Below are 26,630 nucleotides of genomic sequence, written 5' to 3' on the forward strand. Positions count from 1 at the left end.
AATGTTGCAGAAAAAAGTTCAACTGCAACTTTACCACAAAGAGATCTGCAGGAGTCAGAAAACATGACTAAATAAATCTTTAGTGTCTCACAGAAGAATTTTTCCCTGTCTTGTTGTGACAGGAAAACCACTGTCTGATGAAACCATTTCCTTCAAACATGGAATGTGGATCAGTATGTCCTTTTATACCAACGGAAAGCAAGTACACATCTCATGTACTGTGGGAACTTTTAAGCTAGAGTAAAGACTTACACTTTGAAGCTTTTTTTATGTATTTCCTGTGCATGTGTTGGTTCTCTCCAATAAATATGGCTTCCACCCACAGTCTAAAAACATGATCATAGGGTAAACTGGTGTCTCTAATCTGTGCTTAGGTGTGTGCAGTGTTGGGGAGTAACGGATTACATGTAACGACGTTACGTAATTTAATTACAAAAAAAGAGTAACTGTAATTCGTTACAGTTACAATGAGTAAATATGCAATTCAGTTGCAGTTACTTCCGAAAATATTAAGAATAACAAATTTAGTTACATTTTTTTTTTAAATATAAAGAAAAACCTTTGCGAAATATGTAATGATATTTTTATTGCTTCGCGCCCTGTATCGCCGTTTCCCTCTACGACTCCTTGTCTCTATCATATTTGCCACTCTGATGATCCATCTTGTGCTGGTGTAGCCTCCTTGAGGAACAGCAAGCGAGCGGACGGTTCTATTTCAGCTCAAGGAGCGCATCAAAAATGACAGCCTTCCAGCCCTAAAAATTTAGGGAGCATTTCATTTACATCTGTGAAAATGGATCAAATTTAACCGTGCAGTGAAAGAAGTGTTTGCCGGCTATCAAGAACTTGTCCACGTCGAAGCAATCTATGTCAATCCTGAGGAAACATTTAGAGGTAAGTGCAACTCACTGATAGACGAAGCATCTCTTCTTGTGGACATCCTGTGATTGCCTGTCAGCAGTTCCCTCTCAGCTTAGTGCTTTTTTAAGGTTCACATTCAGTTCTCAAAAATTTAATGTTGAACATGGGTCAATACTCATTAAAACCTTAAAGTAATCAAAACGTAATTCAAAGTAATTAGTTACATTACTTTTTAAAAGTAATCAAAAAAGTTACACTACAATTACATTTTAAACAAAGTAACTCTTAACTGTAACGGATTACATTTTTAAAGTAACTTACCCAACACTGGGTGAGTGTGTGTGTCTGTGTGTGTATGTGTGGGTATGTAGGGCTAAGTATTAACTACCCTTTGACTGTGGGGACTTACAGGTACTTTTGGGAACTGGTGGCTTACTGTTCCACATGTGGAAAGATTTTCTTCTCGGGTTTGGGGGTTAGGTTTAGCACTTAGGTGTAAAATATGTTATTTGTTAGAAACAGTTAGAGTAAGGGTCTGGGTTAGGCCATAGAAATTGATGGGAATGGAATGGAAGTCGATACAAAGATCCTGTAATGATAATTGGTAAATGTTCAATTCAGTTTATGTATATAGCGCCAATTCACAACACATGTCATCTCAAGGCACTTTACAGTTCACCTGATGATGCAGTCAAATTAAGTTTTCTATCTAAGGAAAACCAGTTGATTGCATTGACTCACTGACTTGAAGGCAATCCCTCACACTTAGAATGCTTGTAGTGACAGTGGAGAGAAAAAACTCCCTTTTAACAGGATTCTGTTGAAAAGAACTGTATCAAGTGTTTTCTTACATTCCTCATTCAGTACCAGATATTTCCCAAGATAGGTTGTATATATTAACTTGATGTGTCGCTTAAAGTTTGTAGTGGCAATGGCTGAGGTAAAAGGACCCGATGGGCAGAGTTTGCACAAGAAGTGTTTCTTGTTTTGTACATTCACATGTCAAATGTCTGCCTTCCTTCATTAGTTCATAAAACTCTGCAAAGCGTTCTGCAAAACTAGCCTCAGAAGTACCACTAGATTAGCCCGAATCGCACAGACTACTAGCAGTAGACATGCTGGTCTGTCATGCTGTTTGTTGTAATAAGTGCCATAGAACCGGACGTTATCGAATGAAAAGTGCTGTTATCAACTGAACATTAGCTGTGTGTGTCGCTCATTATTCTCAGAGAGAAGGTTTCTCTCATTCACCTTTAGTACTTCAAAGCTGATCTGTTCAGTTCACTGTTCACTAAAAATATGAACGTATTCAGTGAACGCTGTTCATTGAACGCCTTCATGCACTGGTCTCAGAGGTCTGTTTACATTGCAGCGAGCATCATGAAGAGCAAGGAACACACCACGCAGGTTCAAGATACTGTCATGGAGAAGTTTAAAGCTGTATTTGTATACAAAAAGATTTCCCAAGCTTTAAACATCCCAAGGAGCACTGTGCAATCGGTAGTATTGAAACTAGTACTACTAGTACTGACACTTTGGGTTGCCATAACAGCAAAACACACACATAAGGCGTAACTAGTGAAACTTTCCCTGGCCTATTATCTCTTTTTGTCAATGTGTGTTATTATCCTCATTTTATCTTTCAACAAACAGGAGCCTCAGTTGGTCCATTGCCAGAAGGCAGCTACCAGCTGCTGAGCTTACGCATTGTCTGAGAAACTGCCTGAAGAGTGAATCAGTGGGCTGCAGGCCCAGCACTGAATCACAGAAAGCAGGGGTGGGTTGTTAAAACAGGTGAAACACTAGCAATCTTAAGAGACAATACGTAACAGTGAGTTAATTTTTCTGTTTGCCAAATAGACTGGATAGTGACCAAAATCATTCTTTCAGCTGGAATCGACATTCCTCCTTTTATTGCTCTAAATTTATGATTCAAATGTTGACAGTAAATAAAATTTGAATTAACCTCCCACAGTTTGTTGTCAGTTTAAACAAAGATAAAGTTCAGGCTGTTTTTTTTAATTAAGAGAAACTTATTTAATATTATTCCAAATGTTTTGTAACTGACCTCCACTGCCAACATTATGTCATAAATTGGATTTAGGCAAAAAGAAAAAAACAACAGTCTTTTTCCTTTATTTTATTTTTTTTCTAATGTTACATAAAGTGAAGAGAACACCTGCCGTGGAACAAACCTGTCTTCCTGAACGCTACAGTCAAAGATAAAGAACAGCACCCTCTGTTGACTGTGGAAGAATCACACTGAATATCACAAAAGTGTAAACAATTGGTTGACATTTAGGATGAGTTACAATATAATAGTTGTTAGCCAAGCCAGAAACATCTAGCATAAAGAAAGGATGGATGGATACAAGGCTGTGCCTAAATTATATCACTAGTAAATGTGTAAGTCCAGAATGAGACCCAATCTGTCGTTATCTGAGTCTGTAAATGGATGTGACATGTTGAGGGACAGCTTCTTTGCTTGATGCAGCTGGTTGTTGACTCTACTGGCACCGGTCACTTGGCAGGTGCTCATGTTCGGGGATCCACTGCGATCTGCTAAAACACTCCGCGGCTTTCCGGTCACACTCACAGATGAACATCTCACATTCATCGTTACTCTCTAAAGAAGTAAAAAATAGGTTTAAGTTTTTATTATTTGAACATAAGCAGGCACTACTATAAAATAATGCAATGGGAGAGCTGCTAACTTCTAGCTGAAGCTAGAAGTGAGACTTGTCTTTGAATGGAGTCATTAAAATTTAGATACGTATATAAATTCAAGATGGATGCACTGTTTACTAATAAAAGGCAGCTATATCAGGTGTCCTTACAGATTACTTTTTGTTGTTTATTTTTGGTATAGTGTAAACACAATGGATAATAAAAAAAACAAAATAAATATTGACGATATATCAGCACTTAAAAAAGCAATAAAGGCAATTTTTCTAGGCTTTAGCGAATCTGGAAAACTACTTAATTATCACTTTTACAGTGGACTGTTTGTATACATGTTTGTGCTTTAAAGTCAGAAAATATCAGAATGACAATAAAAAAATAAAAGTAATTACATTACAAACAAACAACAAAAAGCAGAACGAACAAAAATTGAAGAGCTTTCCCTGTTCCGATTGAGAGGAAGCTTAAAATCTACCCTGAAAACTGACTTTAATTATTCACTTCATTCACCTGCCTAACTTTTTTTGTGTGTGTTTTTATGGCACTTCTGACAGTTGGCTGACAGGAAAGGGGGTATGAGAGAGGAGGAGAGACATGCGGCAGAGAACCACAGGCTGGATTTGTACCCAGGTCAGCCACGTCGAGGAGTAAGGCCTCCGCACATGGGTCGTGCGCACTAACCACTGCACGACCTGCAAGCTCATCTTATCCACCTGCATCTTTTCCTTTATATTTGGCTCAGTTCAGCTATCGTGGCCAGATCATTGTTTGAAGTTTGTAGTACGTTTGTTTCGTTAGTTTTAGTTTATTCCTTGGTTCATGTTCCTGTACCCAGAGGCCAGTGGTTTGAGAGGCTTTTAGTGTTTGTCTTGTCATCTCTTGATCGGTTCTGGCTCCTAGGTGGAGACCAGTTTTAAGTTTCACAGTAATCCTGGTACCATGTCTTGTCTCTTTCCCTAAAGTGCTGAGCCTGCCTGTCTGCATCTGTGCGTTTCTGTCTGAGCTTGCTGCTGGACTCATGGAACTCTGAACCTGCCTTCACGCTCTGTGGATTCCTGGAACGCTGGATCTGTTCTGTTCCTGTGAGGATCAGAACCCCTGACTGGGCTGCGTGCGGACTTCTGGATTCCTCAACTGTCCTGTCTGATCTGTCTTCCCTGACCTGGATCACATTCCTGCCTGTTTACTGAGGTTGCTGAATCAGAGTAAAACTGGGCGGCTCTGCGCCGCAGCTCGTTTGGCAGGGATCCCGCTCTCCTCTGAGAGGATGGACTGAACTGTTCAACTAGGGTGTGAGTGATTAAAACATCAATCCAACTTACTTGTACAGGTGATCTTTCTATTACTTTCATCACAGGTGTAGTCATAGAGCTCCGTGTAAGGGTTGTCCAGGATGGGCCAGCACTCAGGATGTTGCATAGCATCACTGTAACACTGGTCATGAACCTGGCAACACCTTCATGGTAATACAAAAGGTGAAGAAATGTTTTAATACAAACTTCAGTTTTTTTTTTCTCTATCAATTGCTACTAAAAGAGGCTTAAATAATTACCTATCCAGATCATCTACAGGTGTGCCAGATCCCCCGTAGCCACAGTAGCAGCCATAGTCTGCGTAGTCAAAAACAGGCCAGCTATCGGGCATCATGCACAGGATCATATTTCTGAATTGCTGGAGAGCCCTGTAGTCCAAAGATTGGGCTGCAGAAACATATCATGTTATGATTTAAACTTAAATGTGTATAAGTGTAGTAGGAGCAATTATCATGACGTTTTCAGATTTTTACATTTATTCACAAAACCACAACAAATTTATCTGTATTTTATCTATTAGTGGAAGTAACAATGTTACGACACATTTTGTAGGAATTGTAGGAAAACATGGTGTTCAACAGTTTTTATCCTCTTGTACTAATAGAATAGAAATTCCCTTTATTGTCCCACAATGGGGAAATTATGGTGTTTACAGCAGCAAAGAGATTATAGAAAACAATGGTCACATAAATGTGGACCTTAGAAAAAATGTATAAGAATAACATACTAATGAAGAGTTAAAAGATACAGTAGTAGCCATCTAAAAATTCTTTCCGTCATGATTTTTGGACATTAAGATCTAAAGAAAAGCATAATCTCCTGGTCAGACCTTGTAATTCAGTGAAAGGGTGGAGTCAGGTTAAAAAAATATGCACGGCCAGGAGAAGGCCAGTGGCTTGAAGTTGGAGGGGATTTTGCTGCCATTCCGCTGCCTTTTGACTGGGAAGGGCCATACAATTCAGTACAACCAATCACAAACGAATCAAATTATAAGTATGTAGTCTTGACCTACAAACAACTTAATGTTGTTTTTATCTTTAGAATATATATATATATATATATATATATATATATATATATATATATATATATATATATATATATATATATATATATATATATATATATATATATTCAACATTTCTTTTTGTTTAAAAAACAAAACATGAGGGTATCAGCATTATGTTATAGGGATGCTTATCTTCACATGAACTCAGAGGCTGTTCACAGTTAATATGAATATGAACTGGGCTAAATACAGGGCAATCCTAAAAGAAAAGGGGTAGAAGGCAGCAAAACAGATTTAGCTCTTAAACCATCCATCCATCCATCTTCTCTCGCTTAGTCCTCGTCAGGGATCTTCGGCAGTCTCTAAGCGAGAGGTGTGGTACACCTTGGACAGCTCTGCAGTCTATTACAGGGTAACACAGAAACACACAAAGACAAACAACCATGCATCCACACACATAATATCAATATAGAGAAGCCAATTAACCCAACAGTTATGTTTTTGAACAGTGGCAGGAAGCCGGAGTACCCGGAGAGAACATGCAAACTCCAGGCAGAAAGACAAGGAATCAAACCAAGAACCTTATTGCTGCAAGGCAACATGCTTATCCACTACTCCACTGTGTGCCCCACTCTTAAATAAATACTTCACATTCCGGCAGAGATAGACTCTGACAAGATAGAAATAAATCATTTTCGGGACTTGCTGTGACTGTGATCACAGAAAAGAAAAAAAGGTGGTTCAACAATGAGTCACACAAGGCTCTAAAGAGCTATTGCAGAGAAAGTTTTATATTGCATATTTACAAATCGACTAGATATATTTAAGCAATGTCACAATATGTGGAAGGTTTTACTCACCTACAGAGAGACCAAGAACCAAGAGGAAGACAGTCTGAAAAGCATTCATCCTGTGAGTGAGAGGGTTCGGTGCCAGAGTGACTTTCACTCAACGTTAAACTGCCTTTTATGTAGATCCTGTATGTGTGGGTCCTTGGATGTCAGCTGTCCATACACCAAAGGATCACACGCACTCTGACACCCAACACAAAACTAGCATGTGTCATGGTTAAAATGGATTCTCACAGAGTGGGCTTGGATCCCTAACACTAACCCTCAGTTTGGACCAACATTTTATTACATGTCATGCCTAATTCTTCTAATTTAAAAGAGTTTCAGTGTTAACTGGAAAGCTTATTTAGGAAAAATACCTTAAAACCAGAATTACAGGTCGCCAGACCATTGCAGGACAACATAGAGACAAACAGGACAAACAACCATTCACACACAGTCACACCTAAGGAGAATTTAGAGCAGCCAATTTACCTAACAGTCATGTTTTGTTTATTTTTGGACTGTGGAAGGAAGCCGGGGTACCCAGAGAGAACCCACGCATGTGCAGGGAAAACATGCAAACTCCATGCAGAAAGAACCCGGGTCAGCAATTGAACCCGGAACCGCGTTGCTGCAAGGCAGCAGTGCTATTACCCATTAATTTTTTTATTTACATGAAAAATTTAACATTGTCAAACGAAAGCTATATCAATGACTTGATGAAATCTGCAGGGTTTCTATTTGTATGATTGATTGAATTGATGCTGTAAATGCCTTGAGATGATATGTGTTGTGATGTGGCTCTCTATATAAAAAGCTGATGATTTGATACAGCAATTATTTGCATTTTGTAGTTCATATAAGGTTTTGGCATAGCCAAGGCTGTTTCTGACTCCTCCTCTTTTGCAATGAAGCCCTTGCTTCAGGAAGGCCTCCTTGATATCAACCTAATTCTTATTACCCTCAAAAGATTAAACACTAAATTCAAATTCAAACTCTGACTAGACCACACCAAACTGTTTATTACTTGCAGTCAAAATCAACATTTTAACAATGTGGGGTAAATCTGATACAATCTTCTATGAAAGATTGTCATTATCCTTGAATGTTACTGAGAAAAGTGTAAAAGTTTGAAATGATACTCCTGTTAATCCTCTCCGGCTCCTTTGAACAGCTTCAGATCTTGCCTCATTGGCTCGTCTTCAAGCAGGTACCTCTTCCTCGTCTTGCCCTGGTTGCACACCACCACCGCCCACCACATCCCCATGTCACACTCAAGATTTAGACTCCATAAAAGGGGTATAAGTATGCTTCAAACCAATGCAATCTCACAATTATACTAAGCAACTAAAATAACTTAGTCTGTTTAAAGGGCTATGCTAAGTAGCTCACTAAAACATGACAATAATGTGGCACAAATAGCGGGTATATTTGCTATCTTAGGCCTTTATAAGATCTATATCCTACACAGACTAATGAAATGAGATTTATTACTGTATCTATATAAACAAACTTGGTAATCACTTGGCAAGAAAGGTGATGTGGACGTTGTGGGAGCCAGTTTTTTAATCACAATGGCCTGGAGTTGGAGAAGCTTTGGAGGGAGACGTCGTACGTACGTATTTCCGAATTCTCCCGAGTGATGCCCGACATTACACGAGTGCATAAAGTGAATGTTTATCAAGGGGGCGGGATTGTTTTGGCGGAAGTCTCGCAAGCATGTTTGGTTGTGGCCGGTTTGTCGGAAGCATCTTGCTAACCAGTTAGCAACTTAGTGCTAGTAGGTTCCCAATGGGAAACTCCATTGGAACCAAGTAGTACTTAACGACACTGTCAAGGAAAGCTATGGACAGCGGAAACATGCAAGAGGAGGACATTTTTTGTGTCAGAGGTCGTGGATGAGTCTCCCCCGTCATACATTTTTTATTTAGAGTAGGAAATCGGGGACAAAGTTGTTGCGGAAGAGGACACCAGGGTGGCAGAAACTTTGTTTGGTTTAGAAGGCTGTACATGTTTGAGCCCTTGCCTTGCAACGCTGCCAGTTCCGTTAGCTCTACGCCTGTAGAAGACACAGATGCCCATTCCCGTGAACACTGGGACGTAACTCAAGGGTAAATTATTCTTGTTTCAACTGTTCTGTATATTAGCTGCAACACATGAATCAAGATGCTATGACCAGAAAAAATTTGATTGACCGATATATGATTGGCCAAATTTAGGTGTACAAGCTGACATATAACAAACTGGCCTGCATAAGATAAGGAAATAATACACAGATTATCAAGGCAGGATCTTTTTTCGAAGTAGAAATTTTCTAACTTTTGGGACAAAATCGTCTCATAAAGAGTACATTGATATACATGTTTAAGCCAGTATGTGTGCGTTCTTGAATTTAGCTCTTACGGTGGAACAATCTGACAATGAATTCTCCAGGGCACTAACTCCATTTATATATTTTTTCTGCTCTTAACCCCAACTTCTCAATCTTTCAGCCAATAGAATAAAAAGGTTTGATTATGACATCCTATTGTACGACTTCTTCAACATTGCAGCCACATAGTTTAGCTATTATTAGCTATTTACATGATTACTTACTTACTAATCTGAATAATCAGTTGTCTGATATACTATAAAAGGAAATATTTATCTGATCGCTAATAAACTGGATACTGGATAGTAAACTTTAAATAGGAAATATTTATTATTCTTAACAAAAGACATTTCAAAATTTTTATATTATCTCATTTAATCTCTTCATCATGCAGAAGTTAAAATGTGATACATTGTCATGTTATCAGTGCAAATATCCAACATCAAATCAAGTGGAATGGTTTTTACCAATCAAGGCAATCAACATAATATAAATATCCTGGATCAATAAAATTAATGACACCAACTAGGATTTAAATAGAAGATAAGCTCTAAATACTCTATAAAATATATTAACTCTCTTCTTTATGTTACATTTCACAATCAAAATAAACAGCAGAAGAGCACACTGTACCTCAGTGCATATTTTCAGTCTATAACAAAAAGGGTTAATATTCTTGATTGGTAACTTTTGTCTTCTCAACCATGGGAAAGAAAACAGTAACCTAATTTATAGATATTTCTATCAGCATGATTTAATTTCGTTATTTGTTTTGATAAAAAAAAAAACAATTCAGTGTTCAACCAAATTCTTATTGCATTCCTATCCTCGAAAGCAACATACTCCCATAAATCAAAGTACAAATAAAGGCTTGAGAAAGAGGAACTCAATATGTGGTACATTTATTATCATAGGTAGATGCTTTGACTAGATATATAAGGTTCAAAACACTACAAGAGTGTTTGTACCCAATGAAGCTAGAAAATGAGCCATTGTTTTTTTAATAATGTAATTAGCCTTTTACATTGAGTTTTCATTTACCATATTTAAAAATAATATTTTTTGGTAAGAAAAAGAGGTGCTTGGATAAAAGCTAAATGTGTTTGTTGATTCCTTTTAGGTGTTTCAGCATTTATTGTTTTATAAAGCTTGATGAGCCATATTAAACAAAATGGAAAGACAGGTTTCTTCATTTTTCTCAGTTTGTCGATGAATCATCTGTTTTGGTTTTTCTTTCCTTTCTATTCTCAAGCAGAGGGAATATTGTCTTTAAACTATACGGTTTTATATTTTATGTGTCAATGCAAATTTTAACAAACAGCACAAACAAGCAATAATCTCTTTGGAGAATAGTGGGTTTACTTTGTGCAACCTTCGCAGTATTGCTCACTGTGTTGCTTTGAGCATTCAACCTACGCATGGCTTCTTTCCGAAGGTATTGGATTCTTACTTTTGAGGGGGCTGGATCCAAGTCAGTAGAAATGGCCGATTGCTCACAATTCTTAAGTCAGTGGAGTATAGAAGTGATACAAAAAAAAACAGATCAGAGGCTTTAGCCTAAGATTGAACAACTCTCAGTCTAAGGTTCTAAGTAATCTACTTTGCTGCTTGTGAAGACTTTGATGTTCCTTCATTATGCCAATCTGTACCTGTCTGTTTTCCCATAGATTGAAAACACTGACACATCGATTTCTCCTTTTGATTAAATGCTAGCCTCAGGATTCAAAACTCTTTGAAAGGAAAAAAAAAGAGGTTGTGCTTTAATAATTTATGTTGAACTGATTTCATATACATTTTAAAGCACCTCTGTAACAAGTTCAGCTATAACAGAATATAGCGTTGCTAATCTCAGAAATCGATAAAGCATAAGATGATGTCATAAATAATATGACCTCTCAAAGCATATTTATATAAAATATCATTATCCATACTATCTTATCTTTCTAACTGAAAAGCATTAACATTTGTGGGAGTGATTATGTTTACATTTTATAAAAATCAAATATTTCTAAGTCCTTCCTTCATCTCAACTCAACTTAGAGTAAAAAGGTAACAACAGCACTGGGTATAAGACAAGTTTTGTCTAATTTCATATTCCATGGAAGAAAAAGAAAAGCTTGGAAGAAATATCTTGCACACTTGGTGTACAGTTAGCACACACACTGCTGAGGGGAACAGGAGTCCATCAGATGGGTTTATACAATAAAGTAGTGACATACTTCTTCTTATAGCGATGTGTCGCACTCAGGACCATCACCCCATCCTGTGACAAAATAAAGACAACAAATAGGAAAGATCTGTTAAAGCATTGCATTTCCAGTACAATGCAATGAAAACAGTTCTAATCAACCAGTTCCTCAGGAGTATGAAAGATTTTTTACCCCTGAACTTCCTAAAATTATGTCATGTCATGATGACGAATTTGAGTGAATTTTACTAAAATGTTATGAGACATTGGTGTGATACTGCATTGTTAATGAAGGAAATGTTTTCTTTTTGTTTTTTCAGCTTTTACTGTCATTACGCTATCACAAGTACAAAGCAACAACATCAACCCTCTGCATTTAACCCATCCCCTTCTGGAGCAGTGTGAGGTTAAGGGTCTTTTCGCTCATGGACCAGAGTGGCAGTCTGTGGGAGTGGGGCTTGAACCAGGAACCTCAGGATTCCAAGCTCTATGTCCTAACCAATAGGCCGCCACTCCCCCCAAAAAAACTGTTTAAGAGCATACACCTGGTGTGATCCTTTTACAACTTGGGCGTATGCTTACAACTCTTGACCAATGGTTATTCATCCAAGAAGACTGTTTCTGCCAGGTTGTGAAAATTGTGAAAATATTTTCTCTGTCAATACTTTGTAGAACCATCTTTAGCTTTCAGTATGACTTCAAGTGCTTCGGCGTACGTCTCTATAAGGTTTGATAATCTAGACACTAAACGTTCTACCATTCCACTATAATGTACAAAATATCTAAATTTAAGTCAGTGGCTGTGAAGATCAAATTTCTAGTCTTGCAACATATTTTCAATTTGCAATAGTGAGTATCTCTGCATTTTATTCAGGCGTATCTTAGTGATTGAGGATGAATATAAATGCATTCTGGGTGTTTTAATTTTCATTTATGAAAATCATATAAATCATTTCTCTTGCATATGTAAATTCTGCACAGTTTCCTTTTGTTTTCTCTCTTGCCTATAGTGCATATCCCACACTGCAAACACCTGCTACCCATATGGACTTTCACCTCTAATGGCATTTCATAAAGAGCTGGGAGTCTTCCTGTCCTTTGATTTTCACACCTGAGCTGGAGATCTCTGCAGGTCCTTCAAGGCTACAATGCACCTGTTGATCTCTCTTAAGAATGCTGAATCTATCTGTTCATAAGATAGCCATGTCCTTTTAAGTTTACAGTGGAACCTTATACTGTGTTCGCACCGAAGGCGTTAGGGGCCTTATAAAATGCTGGATCAAGTTGCTTTGATGCTTCAACGCTCTGGTTGTTTATCTTCTCTCTTTTGTAGCTTCAAGCTAGAGAACAGCCAAGCTTTATGTACTTTATGTGTTGGAAAAGTAATTTTAACAAGTTTTTAAGGGAGAAAATCCAAACATCATCTGTGCTGTCAGTTTATCAGGATTATGATCCCACTAAAATATCCAGTTCTTCTGGAAATCCCTGCTAGCAGCTCTCTGCTACCCGCAGCCTGTGGGGGACTTTGTGCTGCTGTTCATAGCAGATGAAAGTGGATAGAAAGAGTTTTTAAGGTTTGTGGTAAAAACTGCAAGTACAAGTTCGCCATAGTTCATAAAAAAATATTTTAGGGCAGCAATAATGATCAGAGCTCACTATCTGTTGCTTCTACATAACAATCCATTTTTTTTTTTTTTTTTACCTTTGTTCATCACTCAAAAGCAGCGTAATGGATATAGATATGTGGCTTTAATGCCACAAATATAGGAAAAGCTAATCCATTATGAAATAAATTAAACCAAACAAAACTCTAAATATTTCAGGCCATTTTTTTATACGGTCAAAAGCTTATTAACAAAACTCTAGTTTTAACGGATTCTCTTGTTTAACATCTACCATGAGACTTCTGCTTGTTTGTTCTTTTTTTGCATTAAGTCTCTGACTGCTGTCTCTATGTATGTATTGGCAAACACATTCTGGTTGTTTTTCCACTTGGAGTGTTGCAACAAGGGTAATTATCTGTCCTTCAGCCTGCTCTCCTTATGCCAGCTTCTTATCGCTTCTGGCATTCCACAGATACAGAACGATCCGCTCTGCAGACAGTGTGCATATGCCGCTATGCATGGTAGCAGTTTACACTTTCTGGAAAAAACTCATAAAATCTGGTCATTTCTCACAAAGGTTTCCCACATCAGGTGAGTATACATGTCAGGAGTAGGAGTGGGTTCTCCTCCCCCTGAGTCATTCTGCTGCTGTGGGATTTCTGCAGCAAACAGTGTAAGGCTGATTCCACTTTGCCTCTAATGAGCGAGAATAAAGCTGGGAGTGGAATTGGTTCATTACCAGCTGGTCGTTTATTCTCCCTACTGCTTTGTCAAGACTAATTCCTGGATAGACGTGTTTTGTTTCAGCTACGGCAAATCTAGTTTGGGCATTTCTGGTCTAGTTTGTGACTGAACTGGAAAATAGGTTAGCTGTTATTTTTGTGGATCCCTTCAGAGTTTTTCCCTTTTGGATGCCAGACGCTTTTTATAATTATTTATAAATATAATAAATGCATTCCTCCAGCATGAAATCATTTTTTTTTTTTTTTTTTTTTTATTAAAGGACGAAAACGTCACCTCTCTTTCTGTTGCTTCCCTTAGCTGCCTTGGGGAATTTTACAATACAAATCAAACATAGAGAATTATTTTATGCAGTTCAAGCAAGTACAAACCTTACCTTAATTGAAAGAGCATAAAGATGATTGAGCATAACATGATTTGGCTCTGGAAGTAATGCAGGGTCACACTGAAGATAAGAGAAAGAATAAAAAAATAACTGAAAGCAGTGAAGCAGATTTATTTTAGATGCACTTATAGCATGAATAATGCAAAATGCATCTTTTACCAAAAAAAAGAAAGATAAAAGAAAGAAATCTCACTGTTACAGTAAAATCTATAATAGGAATAAAAATGAAATGCAGCCCAAAATAATTCTCGTCCACTCACAGATATTCCGGTGTCTTTGTTGAGGATGACTTGGAGGAGGTGAGGGGGGAGTATTGGCGGAGACTTAAATTTTTCATCCTGTTTAGGAACATAAGAGTCCTGATGATATGGACCAGGGGGAGAGCTGGACAGGTCTAATAAAGGAAGAAAGGGTTTATTAGACAGATAGAAAACCTGAAAGATCTGAACTTTTCCTCTTTATAAGTTTGATTAACCTTTAAAGCAAAAAAAGTGTCTTTAAAAAGTGTCCATCGTCCTTAAAACTTTAAGAATTGTGTCTAAATAAAACAAGAAACTTCAATGCCTGACCTACAGAACCACGGAAACCCTTAAAAAGAACTATCTTGATGATATGAATTAAAAAAATCTTAAAGACTATGCTTAAGTTTAAACTAATTCCAGAACAAATGAGCAACAGTCATTTTGGTTCTACAGACATTTTAAAGCTCATAGGACTACTGAAAGCCACGGGGAAAACATGGAACAGGGTGAACCTACCCAGGAGTAAAAGCCAACTATAATTAGTGGTCAGTTTGTAACCTTAAGCTCAAGAGCACCTTGTTTATCCAGGAGACCAATGATATGAATCACACAAGCAGGTCCATCTTTGGTTAAAATCCTACCAACAACTGCTGGTTTCAGAGTTGACTAATTTTGAGTCACAACCCCAAATTTAACATGCACTCCTGACCACGACCAAACCCCAACTTACTTCAGCTATGTATCATTTTATTTTGAAACAAAAGTGGTATTTTCCAAAGAAAAAATGACGCAGCATCAGGAGGCAAACTGTCCAAACAGACCTATCAGTTTGCTGTTAAAATGAAAACAAATAACGCATATTTTTATTTCTTTATACGATAACAGCATGTGCTACAAAACACAGCAGAAAACAGCCCATGTTTAATTTCAAAGATCTATGTTTCTGAGAGCTTAAAACAGAAAAAAAACCTCCCTGTTCAAAAGCAGAATTTTTTTTTTTCTTTCGCAACCATTTAATGTGACAGCTGGCCCTGCTTGTTTGAACAAAGCAGCTGTATTCTTGGCTTTATGTTAGACACGGCCACACGGAGATCAATCTCAGCTCTGAGGAGTTGTTGAGTTGGATGCAAATGGAAACAGACTATCAGTTGCAGATCTTGACAGTGCCGTGTACTCTGTTGCTACTGACAACCAGAACTCTTCCAGCGTGCATGCAGAGAAAGCAGCCTTAAATGTGTGATCAGAGGAAATTTTAAGCACAAGTTCAAAGAATTCAGCCAAGGTTGGAATTTTATGTATAAATAAATACTCGGCCCTTATGACTGAGCTTCACTTTTTTTTTATTCCACATGGGAATAATCAAATAATTATCTAGACGTGCAAAGCTGGTAGTGATACACACCAAAATAACCTCAGCTGTAAACGCAGTAAAGGCTGTTCTCAAAAATACTCCCTCATGAGAAAGGAATACATGAATACTAAAGTTACATTTTCCTACACTTATAGTTTTTATGAAATAATTTATTATTAAACAGTTACTCCATAATAAGTCTTCTCAAAATAGAAGATGGATTTTTCTTGTTTTAATTATGGATTTTAAAAACAAAAAGTCTGATTTGAGTTCTTAAAATATCTCGTGTAAAGCAGTCTGTTTCTTTTCTTCTTTTTATTCTACCCAAGTTTAACTTCTTGACTGTTATTGAAGTGCCGGAGCAAATAATTAATGAAGAAATAGGCCAAAAACAAGACTTGTTTGCGTAGTGTTGGAGTCGTGCTTTCAGACTTTAATCTACTATAGTGAATGTTTGTTATCCGTTGTTTGCGCTCACCTGAAACATCAGAAGATTTCTGTGAATCCACCATCAGAGCATCGAACACCTCAAAGTCTGTTTTCTTCACCTGGATGATGTTGTTAACGGTGCCAAGCTGGCTGGTCACAATAGGCTGTTTAAAGTAATAAAAAAAATCAAATGCACAAACGATACAAAAAAAAAAAAAAAACTACTGGCATTTTTTTCTGAAATACTTTAAAACTATAGGAAACTGGCAGAAATAACTAGAGAAGCTGCACTTCCTGATAAAAGCTATTGTTAACACTATATATAAGCTGATGGGATCAGCTCTGAGCTTAGAAGTAAATTAGAATTACAGCAGTATTACTAAAATAGTTCAAATGCAAAAAATATTAAAATACTTGGAATTTAAGAGCTAAACAAACTAAAATGTTGATTCAAGAAGATTCAAAATGTTCTGTCAGTATTTTAGATGGACTGAAATGATTTACTCCTACTTGAAAAATCATTTAAATGTTTTTAAAAATCCACAAATTATTAGGGCTGAAGCAATTAATCAGATAATTGATTATTGAAATAATCATTAACTAATTTAGTAACTGATAAATCATTAACTGGAGTATAGAGACTCTAAAACATGGATTTAGCTGAAGGAATGACGCACTTAGAGCAATAACTATACCAAAACCAAAAAAATATATATATAAATATTTTGCATTTGTCATGGTCTTGGTTTTCTGTGAATTTATATTTTACATTAAACCATGTTTTTCTTTGTTTTCTAGATTTATTGGTGTTTTCTGGATGTATATGAGTTCTTAGGTTTTTCTTTGCTTGCCCTCTGGTGTTGGTCTCTTTTTCACTAGCTCCTTCTAGAAGCCTCTCTTCTTCGTGGGTGAGCGGTTAGGGTGTCAGACTTGGATCCCAAAGGTTACCGGTTCGACTCCTGACCCGCCAGGTTGGTGGGGGGAGTAATTAACCAGCGCTCTCCCCCATCCTCCTCCATGACTGAGGTACCCTGAGCATGGTACCGTCCCGCCACACTGCTCCCTTGGGGCGCCATTGAGGGCTGCCCCCTTGCACGGGTGAGGCATAAATGCAATTTCATGGTGTGCAGTGTTCACTTGTGTGTGCTGTGTCACAATGACAATGGGAGTTGGAGGAGTTTCCCAAAGGGCTTTCACACCTGCTCCCAATCAGCTTATTAGTCCTGTCTTTGTTCAGTCTCTCATATAAACCTGTGCAGTTCCTTGTGCTTGTTTTCCCTGATGTCTCCATGGTTCCTGTTTGTTTTACATTTTCACGTTGGATTTCTGGCTTCCTGCCTCAGTTTCTTGTGAACGCTCCATTAAAACTACAAGAACTCAACTCTGCCTCCCTGCCTTTGCATTTTAATCCTCAAAACCTCAACCAAACCCTGACAGCATTTAAGATTTAAAAAAACACGTTTACATATGTAAACATGCTCTATCCAGAACTCACAAGTGGAAATGTTTTAGTTTCACCTGATTTAATTTAATTGTAAGAATTATTTTTGCTATTGATTCTTTATCGATTTATCTAAAAATAATCGACAGATGAATCGATTTGCAAAATAATCGTTAGTTGCAGCCCTACAAATTATATATAGCAGAGGTCATAACCATCATATCCTGAAATAGATGAATGTGTTATTTGAATGGTTGAAATAGCAAAAGGCTTGTAAAAGTAGTTAAAACTCACAAAGGGAAAAGTTACAATAGATGTACTTGCTTACTTCTGTTGGGTCATGGGTCCACTGGCCATCTACATAGAACTTGTACTGATGTTCTCCCTCAGGTAGATCCACAATTGCCACAAATGTATTCTGACTTAGAGAGACGAAAGAAAATTGAAACATGTTAATGATAGTTTTCCATTGTGCAAAATCCATCTCTGCAGTAAAATATTAGAAAATGAGCAAAAGATGAAACATCTGAGTTTAGGACACGGCCCCACCTTCTGATGAGGGGGATTTTATTTGCCCAGTTGTTAAAAGATCCCGATATGAAGACCTCTTTTCCATCCCCTGTCCAGCGAAAAACTGTTGGTCTGTCTACAGCTGGGTCTTTATCTTCTGCTTCAATGTCCTGCTGCCATGCAAGGAACTCCTCTTTCTCAAGAGGAGCCTGAAATACATTACGGATGCTTATGGTAGATTCCCCACTTTTTTACTTTGAATATAATAGGAGCAGGAATTCAAAGTGTCAAATAGGAAGATCAGCGTATACCTTCATGTCTTCTCCATGAAAGATATCTGCATCCTCTGGGCTGTCCATGAGGATTTTGGGCCTCTCCCCGTCTTTGATTCCCCGGCTGTCTCTCCGTTGGGCCTTCTCCCCATGGCCCAGAGCAGCCCTCTCACTGCTTGTATTCCCCATGGCTTTGTCTTCTTGTAGGCCGTCAAAAGGTCACTGCAAGTGAAGGCAAGAAGTTTTATAAAGCTCTCGGAAAATCAGATAACCCTCCCTTTAAAAAAAATATAATTGATGATTAACTGCTGCTGGAAAGGTTGATAAAATACTAAATATGATTATTTTTACAACATGTTTAATGGAAAATTGTACTTTCACACAAATATGGATTTATTTACTGACATGGATTATAAAAACAGAGTCTCTGGATAAGGAAAGTACATAGGTGTAGTGTTTGAGCAGACATGCTGGTATATGAACAGTGTAACCAGCGTGTTGTTTTAGATTTAACATGATCCTCGCCTAACATTTCTCCCAGCATGACTTTATTTTTGTGAGTTTGCCTTTACACTGAATATCCCGCCGATTTCATTGCAGATCACCACCTGTGCAGTATAACACAATGTCTGAACTCTTGGAAGCATTTGTTATCACTTAAATAGGGTATAAAATAAAGCTGCCAAAGGTCGATTAAATTGAGCGCTATCAGTGTGGAGCAGCTGAGTCACTCCCATATGTGTCGTTTTATTTTATCATATTCTGCATACTCTACTAAAGTTTCAGGTCAAACTCTACGATTTGACTAAGCTGTTATTTTATTTTTCATTTTCAGCCATTTAGGTTGTAAATGTGATGCAATGTTTAGTATATTTGTCCTGTTTATGACCCTGTTCGGGGAAAAGCTTTAGATGTCAGACAGATGGACACACCTTCAACTATAAAAAAGTTTGGTAAGCAGATGATGCTTTAATCAACTTAATGACTAAACCGTGCACAGGTCCTAGGGCTGCAAAATTAAAACCCAAATCTTCAGCTCCCAACTTTTTTTTTTGCTCATATGATGCATTTGATTTCTCACGAACAGGCGGCCGTCGGTTCTGAATACAAATTTCATCTTTGTTCTCATCTTTCTAAGAGGGTATTTATCCTAAGTGTAGGTGGTTTATTGAGTAACCACTCTGCAAAGCAGAGTCATGCTATAATGAGAGAAGTCTTTCTCCTTTCCAAACAAGCCATACTAGTTAAGTCTTTTTTTAATCGTTCTGCCAGGAACTTTATAATTTACCATGTGGAATTAGGCCGATAGAACTTGATGAGGAGCTCCTGGGGGTTTGGCATTTTACAATCTAGCTTTTGGGAGAAGTTTTTGGCACATCAGCTCCTCAAAGGAAATTTCTGCTTCTTTGAACATTTCCCACTTGAGAACAACATTTTTCTCTAAGGAATACAAGACTTCAAATTTGACCATAACCTTATAACCTTTCCCAGACTGATAAACAGAATCAGTTAATCCATCTTAAAATCCTCAACAAACAACCCAAATTGCTAGTGTTAAGGTGGTGGCCTCTTCCACTTAACTTCTATTAATCAAGTTCATTTCATAAGCAGTAGAAGGGGGCTGCTTTTCCTCTTAATCCTGAATTGCTTGTTTTTAACTCAAATAGTCTTAATGGTGGTGACTGAAACATTAGGGAAAAAATAGGGAATATATTAATTTGGAAAAACAAACAAAAAATAACCCAATTTGATGAATTACTGAAAAGGGACCTCCATTTCCTGCTTCCCAGTTACCTGAATCACTTCAGCCTGGTAGAAAACAATAAGATCATGAAATGTGGCTCTATAATAACGTTAATGTTACATGGCTGTTTTCTTAATTTGACCTATTTGCTGATAGATTAATTCTTACTTCATATCTGACCAAAGAATCAATCATTAAGTCAAAATAAAGAGAGTTGGGGTATTTTGCAGATAGGTATTATAACAGCTTTATTAAGCTTTATGTGATTTAACTGTGTAACATTTCACCACAGAAGGACAAGAAACAAGCGTTATGAACTTTGCAATGTATTGCATCAGAAATTATGTTCTCTAAATATACTTTTTTTTAATTTTGTGGTAGCTTTAGATTTAAAACCACCTCAGAAGGAAATGTGTATATATATATATATATATATATATATATATATATATATATATATATATATATATATATATATATATATATATATATATATATATATATATATAAGATCCTCACAATGCATGGAGGGTTCCACCCCAAATCCAGCACTCTGAGACTGTACACCAAGCGTAACGAGGGAGGCAGAGGGCCAGTGAGTGTCAAGACCACTGTCCAGGATGAAACAACTAAGATCCAGGAGTACATCAGAAAGATGGCCCCCAAAGACAAATGGCTTGGTGAGTACCTCAGGCAGGAGAAAACCGAAAGTGAGGACAAGAAAGAGGAAGGAGAACCATCATGGAGGGACAAGCCGCTGCACGGCGTATACCACAGACAAATAGAAGAAGTGGCTGACATCAAAAAATCCTACCAGTGGCTGGAAAAGGCTGGACTGAAGGACAGCACAGAGGCACTAATCATGGCAGCACAAGAACAGGCACTCAGTACAAGATCAATAGAGGCCAGGGTCTACCACTCCAGGCAGGACCCCCGATGCAGACTGTGCAAAGATGCCCCTGAAACAATACAGCACATAACAGCGGGGTGTAAAATGCAGGCAGGAAGTGCATACATGGAACGCCACAACCAGGTAGCTGTCATAGTGTACAGGAACATCTGCCATGAGTATGGGCTGAAAGTCCCAAGGTCAAAATGGAAGACACCTCCTAAGGTAGTTGAGAATGACCGAGCTAAGATCCTATGGGACTTCAAGATCCAGACTGACAAACAGGTGATGGCTAACCAACCAGACATCGTGTTGATCAACAAACAGCAGAAGAAGGCAGTAGTGATAGATGTGGCAATCCCAAGCGACAGCAACATCAAGAAGAAAGAACACGAGAAGCTTGAGAAATACCAAGGACTGAAGGAGGAGCTAGAAAAGATGTGGAAAGTAAGAGCAGCAGTGGTGCCAGTGGTAATTGGAGCACTAGGGGCTGTGACCCCCAAACTGGGAGAGTGGCTACAGCAGATTCCAGGTAAAACATCAGAGGTCTCTGTCCAGAAGAGCGCAGTCCTAGGAACAGCTAAGATACTGCGCAGAACCCGCAAACTCCCAGGCCTCTGGTAGAGGACCCGAGCTTGAGGATGACACATACCACCCCACGAGGGGTGAGAAAACAGTTTTTTTTTAATATATATATATATATATATATATATATATATATATATATATATATATATATATATATATATATATATATATATATAATATTTATGTATGCAAATGGTAATGGTTGTTGCATAGCGCATTAATAAACGTTTTATTACACAACAGGAGGCTGCTGTCTTTTATTTACCTTATAATTAGTGATATTTATAAAAATATAACCCAATATTGTTCTGTTCAATCAACTCAGGTCTAAAATAGCTAATTTCTCAGCCAGGATTATGTTTCAGCAAAAGAACTCCATTTGAATTGTTTCAAGCAGTGTTTACAGCTAAAGTGGAGTTACAGCTGATTTTTATCTCTTAATTCTATCAAACGTAAAGCGCTTCCTGGAAGACAGCAGGCCACAGGAGGTGAAAGCTAACGTTAGGTGTTGGACTGAAGGGGTCTGCCTCCATCAGAGGCTGCTTTAAACACTGCAGCTTCTGAACAAACGGCTACAACCAAAACAACACGGACAGAAACAGCCATTAAATATGCAACTGAAGCGTTTAAGGTTTTACCTCAGAACCGTCGCACCTGCTGGCGTTTCACTGGCTCCATTTCGATGATTACTAAAAGCATAACAGTAAAAAAAAAAAAAAAGGGGTCAAGCTAAACAAATACGCCCCCCATCTGCGCATGCGCACACGATCTAACGGAAATTCTAACAGCTTCTGAGCGAACATAAACATCCTTTATCAATACGTCACATCTGTGCAAAAGTATTGATATAAAAAATTTCCCCAACTCTAATAAAAGCTGTTTATTTGCAGTAGGGTAGTGTGTCATGAATATGAAGGCGTTCAGGTACTAGACGCAATTATGCTCAACTAACACTAGATGGCAGCATAGTTCAAGCGCTGTACATTTTAATATTTTCATTTTTATTTATAGAAGGATATTCATTTACTGATTAAAGCGTGTAAAGAATTAGTAGTAATTCATGCCTGAGAAGAGCATCCTTTCATTAACATCACCTTTAAAGTTAGACAAATTATTTTATATGGCATTTGTGTGATATGCCAACAATAAGTTGTGCTTAATTGTAAAGCAGAAGACAACAAAAAAGATAATTTTTTATTTGAAAAATGAAAACGTGGAAAGATTTTTTTTTTCTTGAATTCAGCCCATTTAAGTTTAAAAGCTTGTAGTTTATGCCTTCCTCTACCAGATTATGCATTTGAAATCTGATTGCAAAGCAGCTAATGCTTAGGTTGAATCTTTTGGTCTTACAAAATCAATAGAATTCTTTATCAGCAAATTCATGCTCACAGTGATAACTAGAAAAAAAAAAAATTCTTTGTTTTCTATCTCCTACAAAATTTTACAACTCCACCACATTCATTTTCTACCAACTGTTTACTCCTAAAAGCAGCAAGATTCTGGACACAAGCTTGTGTAAAAAGTTGATAATTAGGAGCTGATTTTTTTTTCTTTCTTTCTTTAAAAAATAATATATTTTTTATAGGAATTTTATCTTTTGAAAAGTCTGGAGAAGCGAAGTCTTCCTCAGGGTCTGATCCTAACACTTAACAGTGGACCGAGACCCAATTATTGGCATGGACACAGTTGATTGCTGTACACAGATTTCTATCCACAGCGGGTGTTCAAATTCAGAGACTTTTTTTTTTCTTCACTGCCTTTATGCCTTTTTTTCAAATACAACTTTATTTCTTGCATTTATACATATATATATATATATATATATATATATATATATATATATATATATATATATATATATATATATATATATATATATATATATATATATATATATGTATATATATATATATATATATATATATATATATATATATATATATATATATATATATATATATATTTAAATCTATTTGCATTTGTCTTTTTTATGCACACCTTTACAGTACTTTTTGTTGAATGTCATTAAATGAACTTTGTCTGAAGATACCAAAGATGAATTCTGTGGAAAAGTGTTGCTGTAATTGGCTCGCCTCAGCTGCAGAAACCATGGGGTTTGTAAGTAAGAGATAAACAGAGAAGGTTTAGACACACTTCTGTGTTTGCGCATTGCGGGGGGCTGCTTAAAATCTGGTGATGGGGGTGCAGAGGGACGACAGTATAAGTTCCTATTTTAATTTGCATAAAAGCAGTTAGTAATGGTGACACAAGAACCATGCTGAAAAATGTCACTTTCTTTAATCAGCGTTCACACCATTTGAGATTTTTTTTTTTTTACCATGGTGGAGCCACAAAGTTGTTTAACTGAAATGTTAAAGAAAAACGAGAAAGATGATCATGCATTTAATTTACACAGTGCAGATGGCTGAACATTTTTCTCCAAAGCCAAAGCAAAGTTCGCTTATGAGTTGTGAACGGGGGTCAAAAAGCTGTAATGGCATAAAAACGGCAAGATATCTGCCAGCCACTAAGATCCTTGATTTGATCCATATACAGTATTTTGTACCCTATAAAAAAAGCAGTTTTCTTTTTGTGAATCCAAAAAGAAGAAGCAAGAAGAAACGGAGTGATTATTTTCACTGCCAAAAGCTTTCTTTGAAAAGCTTTCTTTGAAAAAATGCCTTACAGTCGAATCATAAGATGAAAAATGCCAAACCACATAACTGGGATTTCAGGAAGTTGTTTTTCTTTTTTGATGGTATTTTTCAGTTTCTAGTTTGGTTGAATAACCAGCCTCCTTAACATTTGACCAAATATTTTGTGCAGCAATTAGAATGGTCAAGAGGACAGAAATTGAATTTGTTATGAAACGATTACATAATATGCCCATTCAAAGTTTTTTACTCCCACACAGTCTGCATGTCTAGGCTCATTCTCTACATTGTGACCTTAACTTTGAGATTATACTCAAACCATGTAGCTTCCTTTGTCCCTTTTTTTTTTATCAGAAGAGCGTTCCACTACAAGAACAAGGATTTATTTTTTTCTTCCTGGTGTGCCTTAGCCTACTTTGACCAAGTCTAAGTTAGCCTCGTGGCATACAGCTTTTTACCCATGAATATGCTTTAGACCTATTAAAGGTATAGAGCTATGAAACTTTCACCCTCAGACTATTAATCTATTTTTCTGTTTGAGAAATATTTAGGTGAGGTAGTTCACTTTCTGCTGGATTTATTAACTTTTCCAAAGTTATCTAACTGCTGTACAGTAGTTTTGAATACCTAAATAATTTTCAAAGACAAGTAAGTAATATTAGGAAACACATGAGTGATTTAAGTAAAAACATGGTCAATCTGTAAAGGTAAAAACATGGAGTTATATTGTTAACGTTAGAGATGATGGTGTATATTCCTATTCGAAACATGGTATCAAATTGGCTCACGTGAAAAGCACATTTCTTTATCTTCAATAGGCACAGTCATCATCTGATGCTCAATTGGGTCTATTTCTCAGTTTCGTGTTCTTTCTTCATTTGATGCTAAAACTTTTTAGATGTTTCTTCAGCAGACTTGTGACAGGAAGTGTTTTGACCAAGAATTGCTTTCGATGGGTAAAGTCTACTGTTCTCGGTATGAGGAATTGGGAACACCCTTATTATATAGTCCATCTAGAATTATAATGATGAAATCTGAAATGATGAAATTTCAGCAGGACGACCCCAAACAGAACCAAGGAAACTCTCACCCGTCTTCAGCTCTGTCAATCCCCTGATATCAATCCAATTAAATAAAAGAGGCCAACAGAACCTTCAAGATTTGAATTTTTCTTTGTGAGTAAGAATGGATCAAAATCCCACCTGAGAGATGCATATGACTATTTTTCCCATACAAAAGTCATCTTGAAGCTGTAGTTAACAAACAAGTCTTTTATACAATGTTCTAAATAAATATCAGTAGGTTTGTGAAATACTTTTCTGTTATTATTTTTCAATCTATGGGTTACTTGGGTTATTGTCGACACCTGGTGAAAATTAAACATTGTTGGTCCCATAAGGAATATGTTTACGGTGGCAATTTCTTTTTTTTTTTTTTTCTTTTCAAACTTTGCTGTTACTTTTTTATTGTGGCAATTAGAATAAACGTTGCTACAGTATAAAAAACAATGTGCTAGAATTTAATTATAGGGGTCATGGAAGTTAATGAAACTTTAATCATGAAAACATAACTCAATCATAAACTGACAGCTTTCATCATGTCTATGAACCTAAGGTTGGGTAAGGGCAGTGTTTACAAGAACAGATCATCTGTCAGCCTGATTCAATTAGAGTAGAGTAGTTGCTATAAAAGGGAATGGTTTTTAATGGTTTTCTTATATCAGTTATGGTTACCTACTGTCTTCATCACTAGTATCAAAAGTCCTTCTACAGCCAGGATATAACCACTTGGTTAAGACTAAACAACAATCTATGAAATAACACAATGTTTTTCAACCCTGGTCCTCAAGGCACATTGCTCTGCATGCTTGTTTTTTAGATGTTTCTCAGTTTTTTACACACCTGTTATCAATTGTTAGCGGAGTACTTTTCCAAACTGCAGCCATCTGAATCAGGTGTGTTGAATAAGGAAAACAACTTAAACATGCAAGACAGAGTGTCTTGAGGAGCAGAGGTGAAAAACACTGCAAAGGATAAATGTTCAACTGCTGTTAAGCATCCTTAGGGGCTCCTACAAGTGCCAGCACTCACTGTTAGGTGGGATTCAGTGAAAAGATTTAGTTTGGATTGAAATAAAGATTGTTCAGGAATTTATTTAAATAAACAACACAGAATGGACTGAACAGCAGATTTTTGTTTCCTCTTTCCATTGATGACCCCATAAGACTGTCTAGAGAAGAAAAACTTGCCTCTATCATGTTGACAGTTAAGCTTCCATATCGTTTAAAGTATATGGTTTACTCACAAAATTGGCCCTAAATATTGCAAAATTTAGAGTTAGATCACACTCCAACAGCAACTCGGCCCAGCTATTCAAAAGATGTTTCACAAAGAACCAAAAACAGCTTCTAGTATGATAGAACTGCATTTCATGAGAAACAAGGGATTCATCTGACACTCTGAGAAAGTTCTGAACAAAACCAAATCGGTAAAGTTAATGAAAATCAACATTTTCTGTCAGCCT

The 26,630-nt window shown here is 37.0% G+C and overlaps 2 protein-coding genes across 2 annotated transcripts; both read right to left on the reverse strand.

Annotated features, from left to right (window-relative positions):
• Window positions 1–2,981: 2,981 nt before the first annotated feature.
• Window positions 2,982–6,883, reverse strand: LOC119772054 (phospholipase A2-like). The gene is made up of 4 exons (XM_038268323.1): window positions 6,726–6,883; window positions 5,096–5,243; window positions 4,866–4,999; window positions 2,982–3,487 (listed from the first exon to the last, which is right to left on the reverse strand). The coding sequence occupies exons 1-4, from the start codon at window positions 6,772–6,774 to the stop codon at window positions 3,369–3,371; spliced, it is 450 nt and encodes a 149-aa protein (XP_038124251.1). The 5' UTR covers window positions 6,775–6,883; the 3' UTR covers window positions 2,982–3,368.
• A 2,543-nt stretch (window positions 6,884–9,426) lies between these two features.
• On the reverse strand, window positions 9,427–22,204 carry prkab1a (protein kinase, AMP-activated, beta 1 non-catalytic subunit, a). The gene is made up of 8 exons (XM_038268358.1): window positions 22,092–22,204; window positions 18,272–18,454; window positions 18,000–18,169; window positions 17,779–17,872; window positions 16,059–16,173; window positions 14,248–14,381; window positions 13,979–14,047; window positions 9,427–11,332 (listed from the first exon to the last, which is right to left on the reverse strand). Exons 2-8 carry the CDS (start codon window positions 18,419–18,421, stop codon window positions 11,255–11,257), a joined length of 810 nt encoding a protein of 269 aa, XP_038124286.1. The 5' UTR covers window positions 18,422–18,454; window positions 22,092–22,204; the 3' UTR covers window positions 9,427–11,254.
• Between the last annotated feature and the right edge of the window lie 4,426 nt (window positions 22,205–26,630).

The sequence above is a fragment of the Cyprinodon tularosa genome, unplaced genomic scaffold (assembly GCF_016077235.1).
Source record: "Cyprinodon tularosa strain WSP-4 unplaced genomic scaffold, ASM1607723v1 ctg7, whole genome shotgun sequence".
Lineage (NCBI taxonomy): Eukaryota > Metazoa > Chordata > Actinopteri > Cyprinodontiformes > Cyprinodontidae > Cyprinodon > Cyprinodon tularosa.

Coding starts and splice junctions, on each gene's coding strand:
- LOC119772054 (XM_038268323.1), bottom strand. CDS start 6,774: ATGAATGCTTTTCAGACTGTCTTCCTCTTGGTTCTTGGTCTCTCTGTA. Junction 5,244..6,725: donor GGTTCTTGGTCTCTCTGTAG/GTGAGTAAAACC, acceptor ATGTTTCTGCAG/CCCAATCTTTGGACTACAGG. Junction 3,488..4,865: donor TAGAAAGATCACCTGTACAA/GTAAGTTGGATT, acceptor TTACTTCTTTAG/AGAGTAACGATGAATGTGAG.
- prkab1a (XM_038268358.1), bottom strand. CDS start 18,421: ATGGGGAATACAAGCAGTGAGAGGGCTGCTCTGGGCCATGGGGAGAAG. Junction 14,048..14,247: donor ACAAAGACACCGGAATATCT/GTGAGTGGACGA, acceptor TCTTATCTTCAG/TGTGACCCTGCATTACTTCC. Junction 11,333..13,978: donor TTTATGCTCTTTCAATTAAG/GTAAGGTTTGTA, acceptor ATTTTGTCACAG/GATGGGGTGATGGTCCTGAG.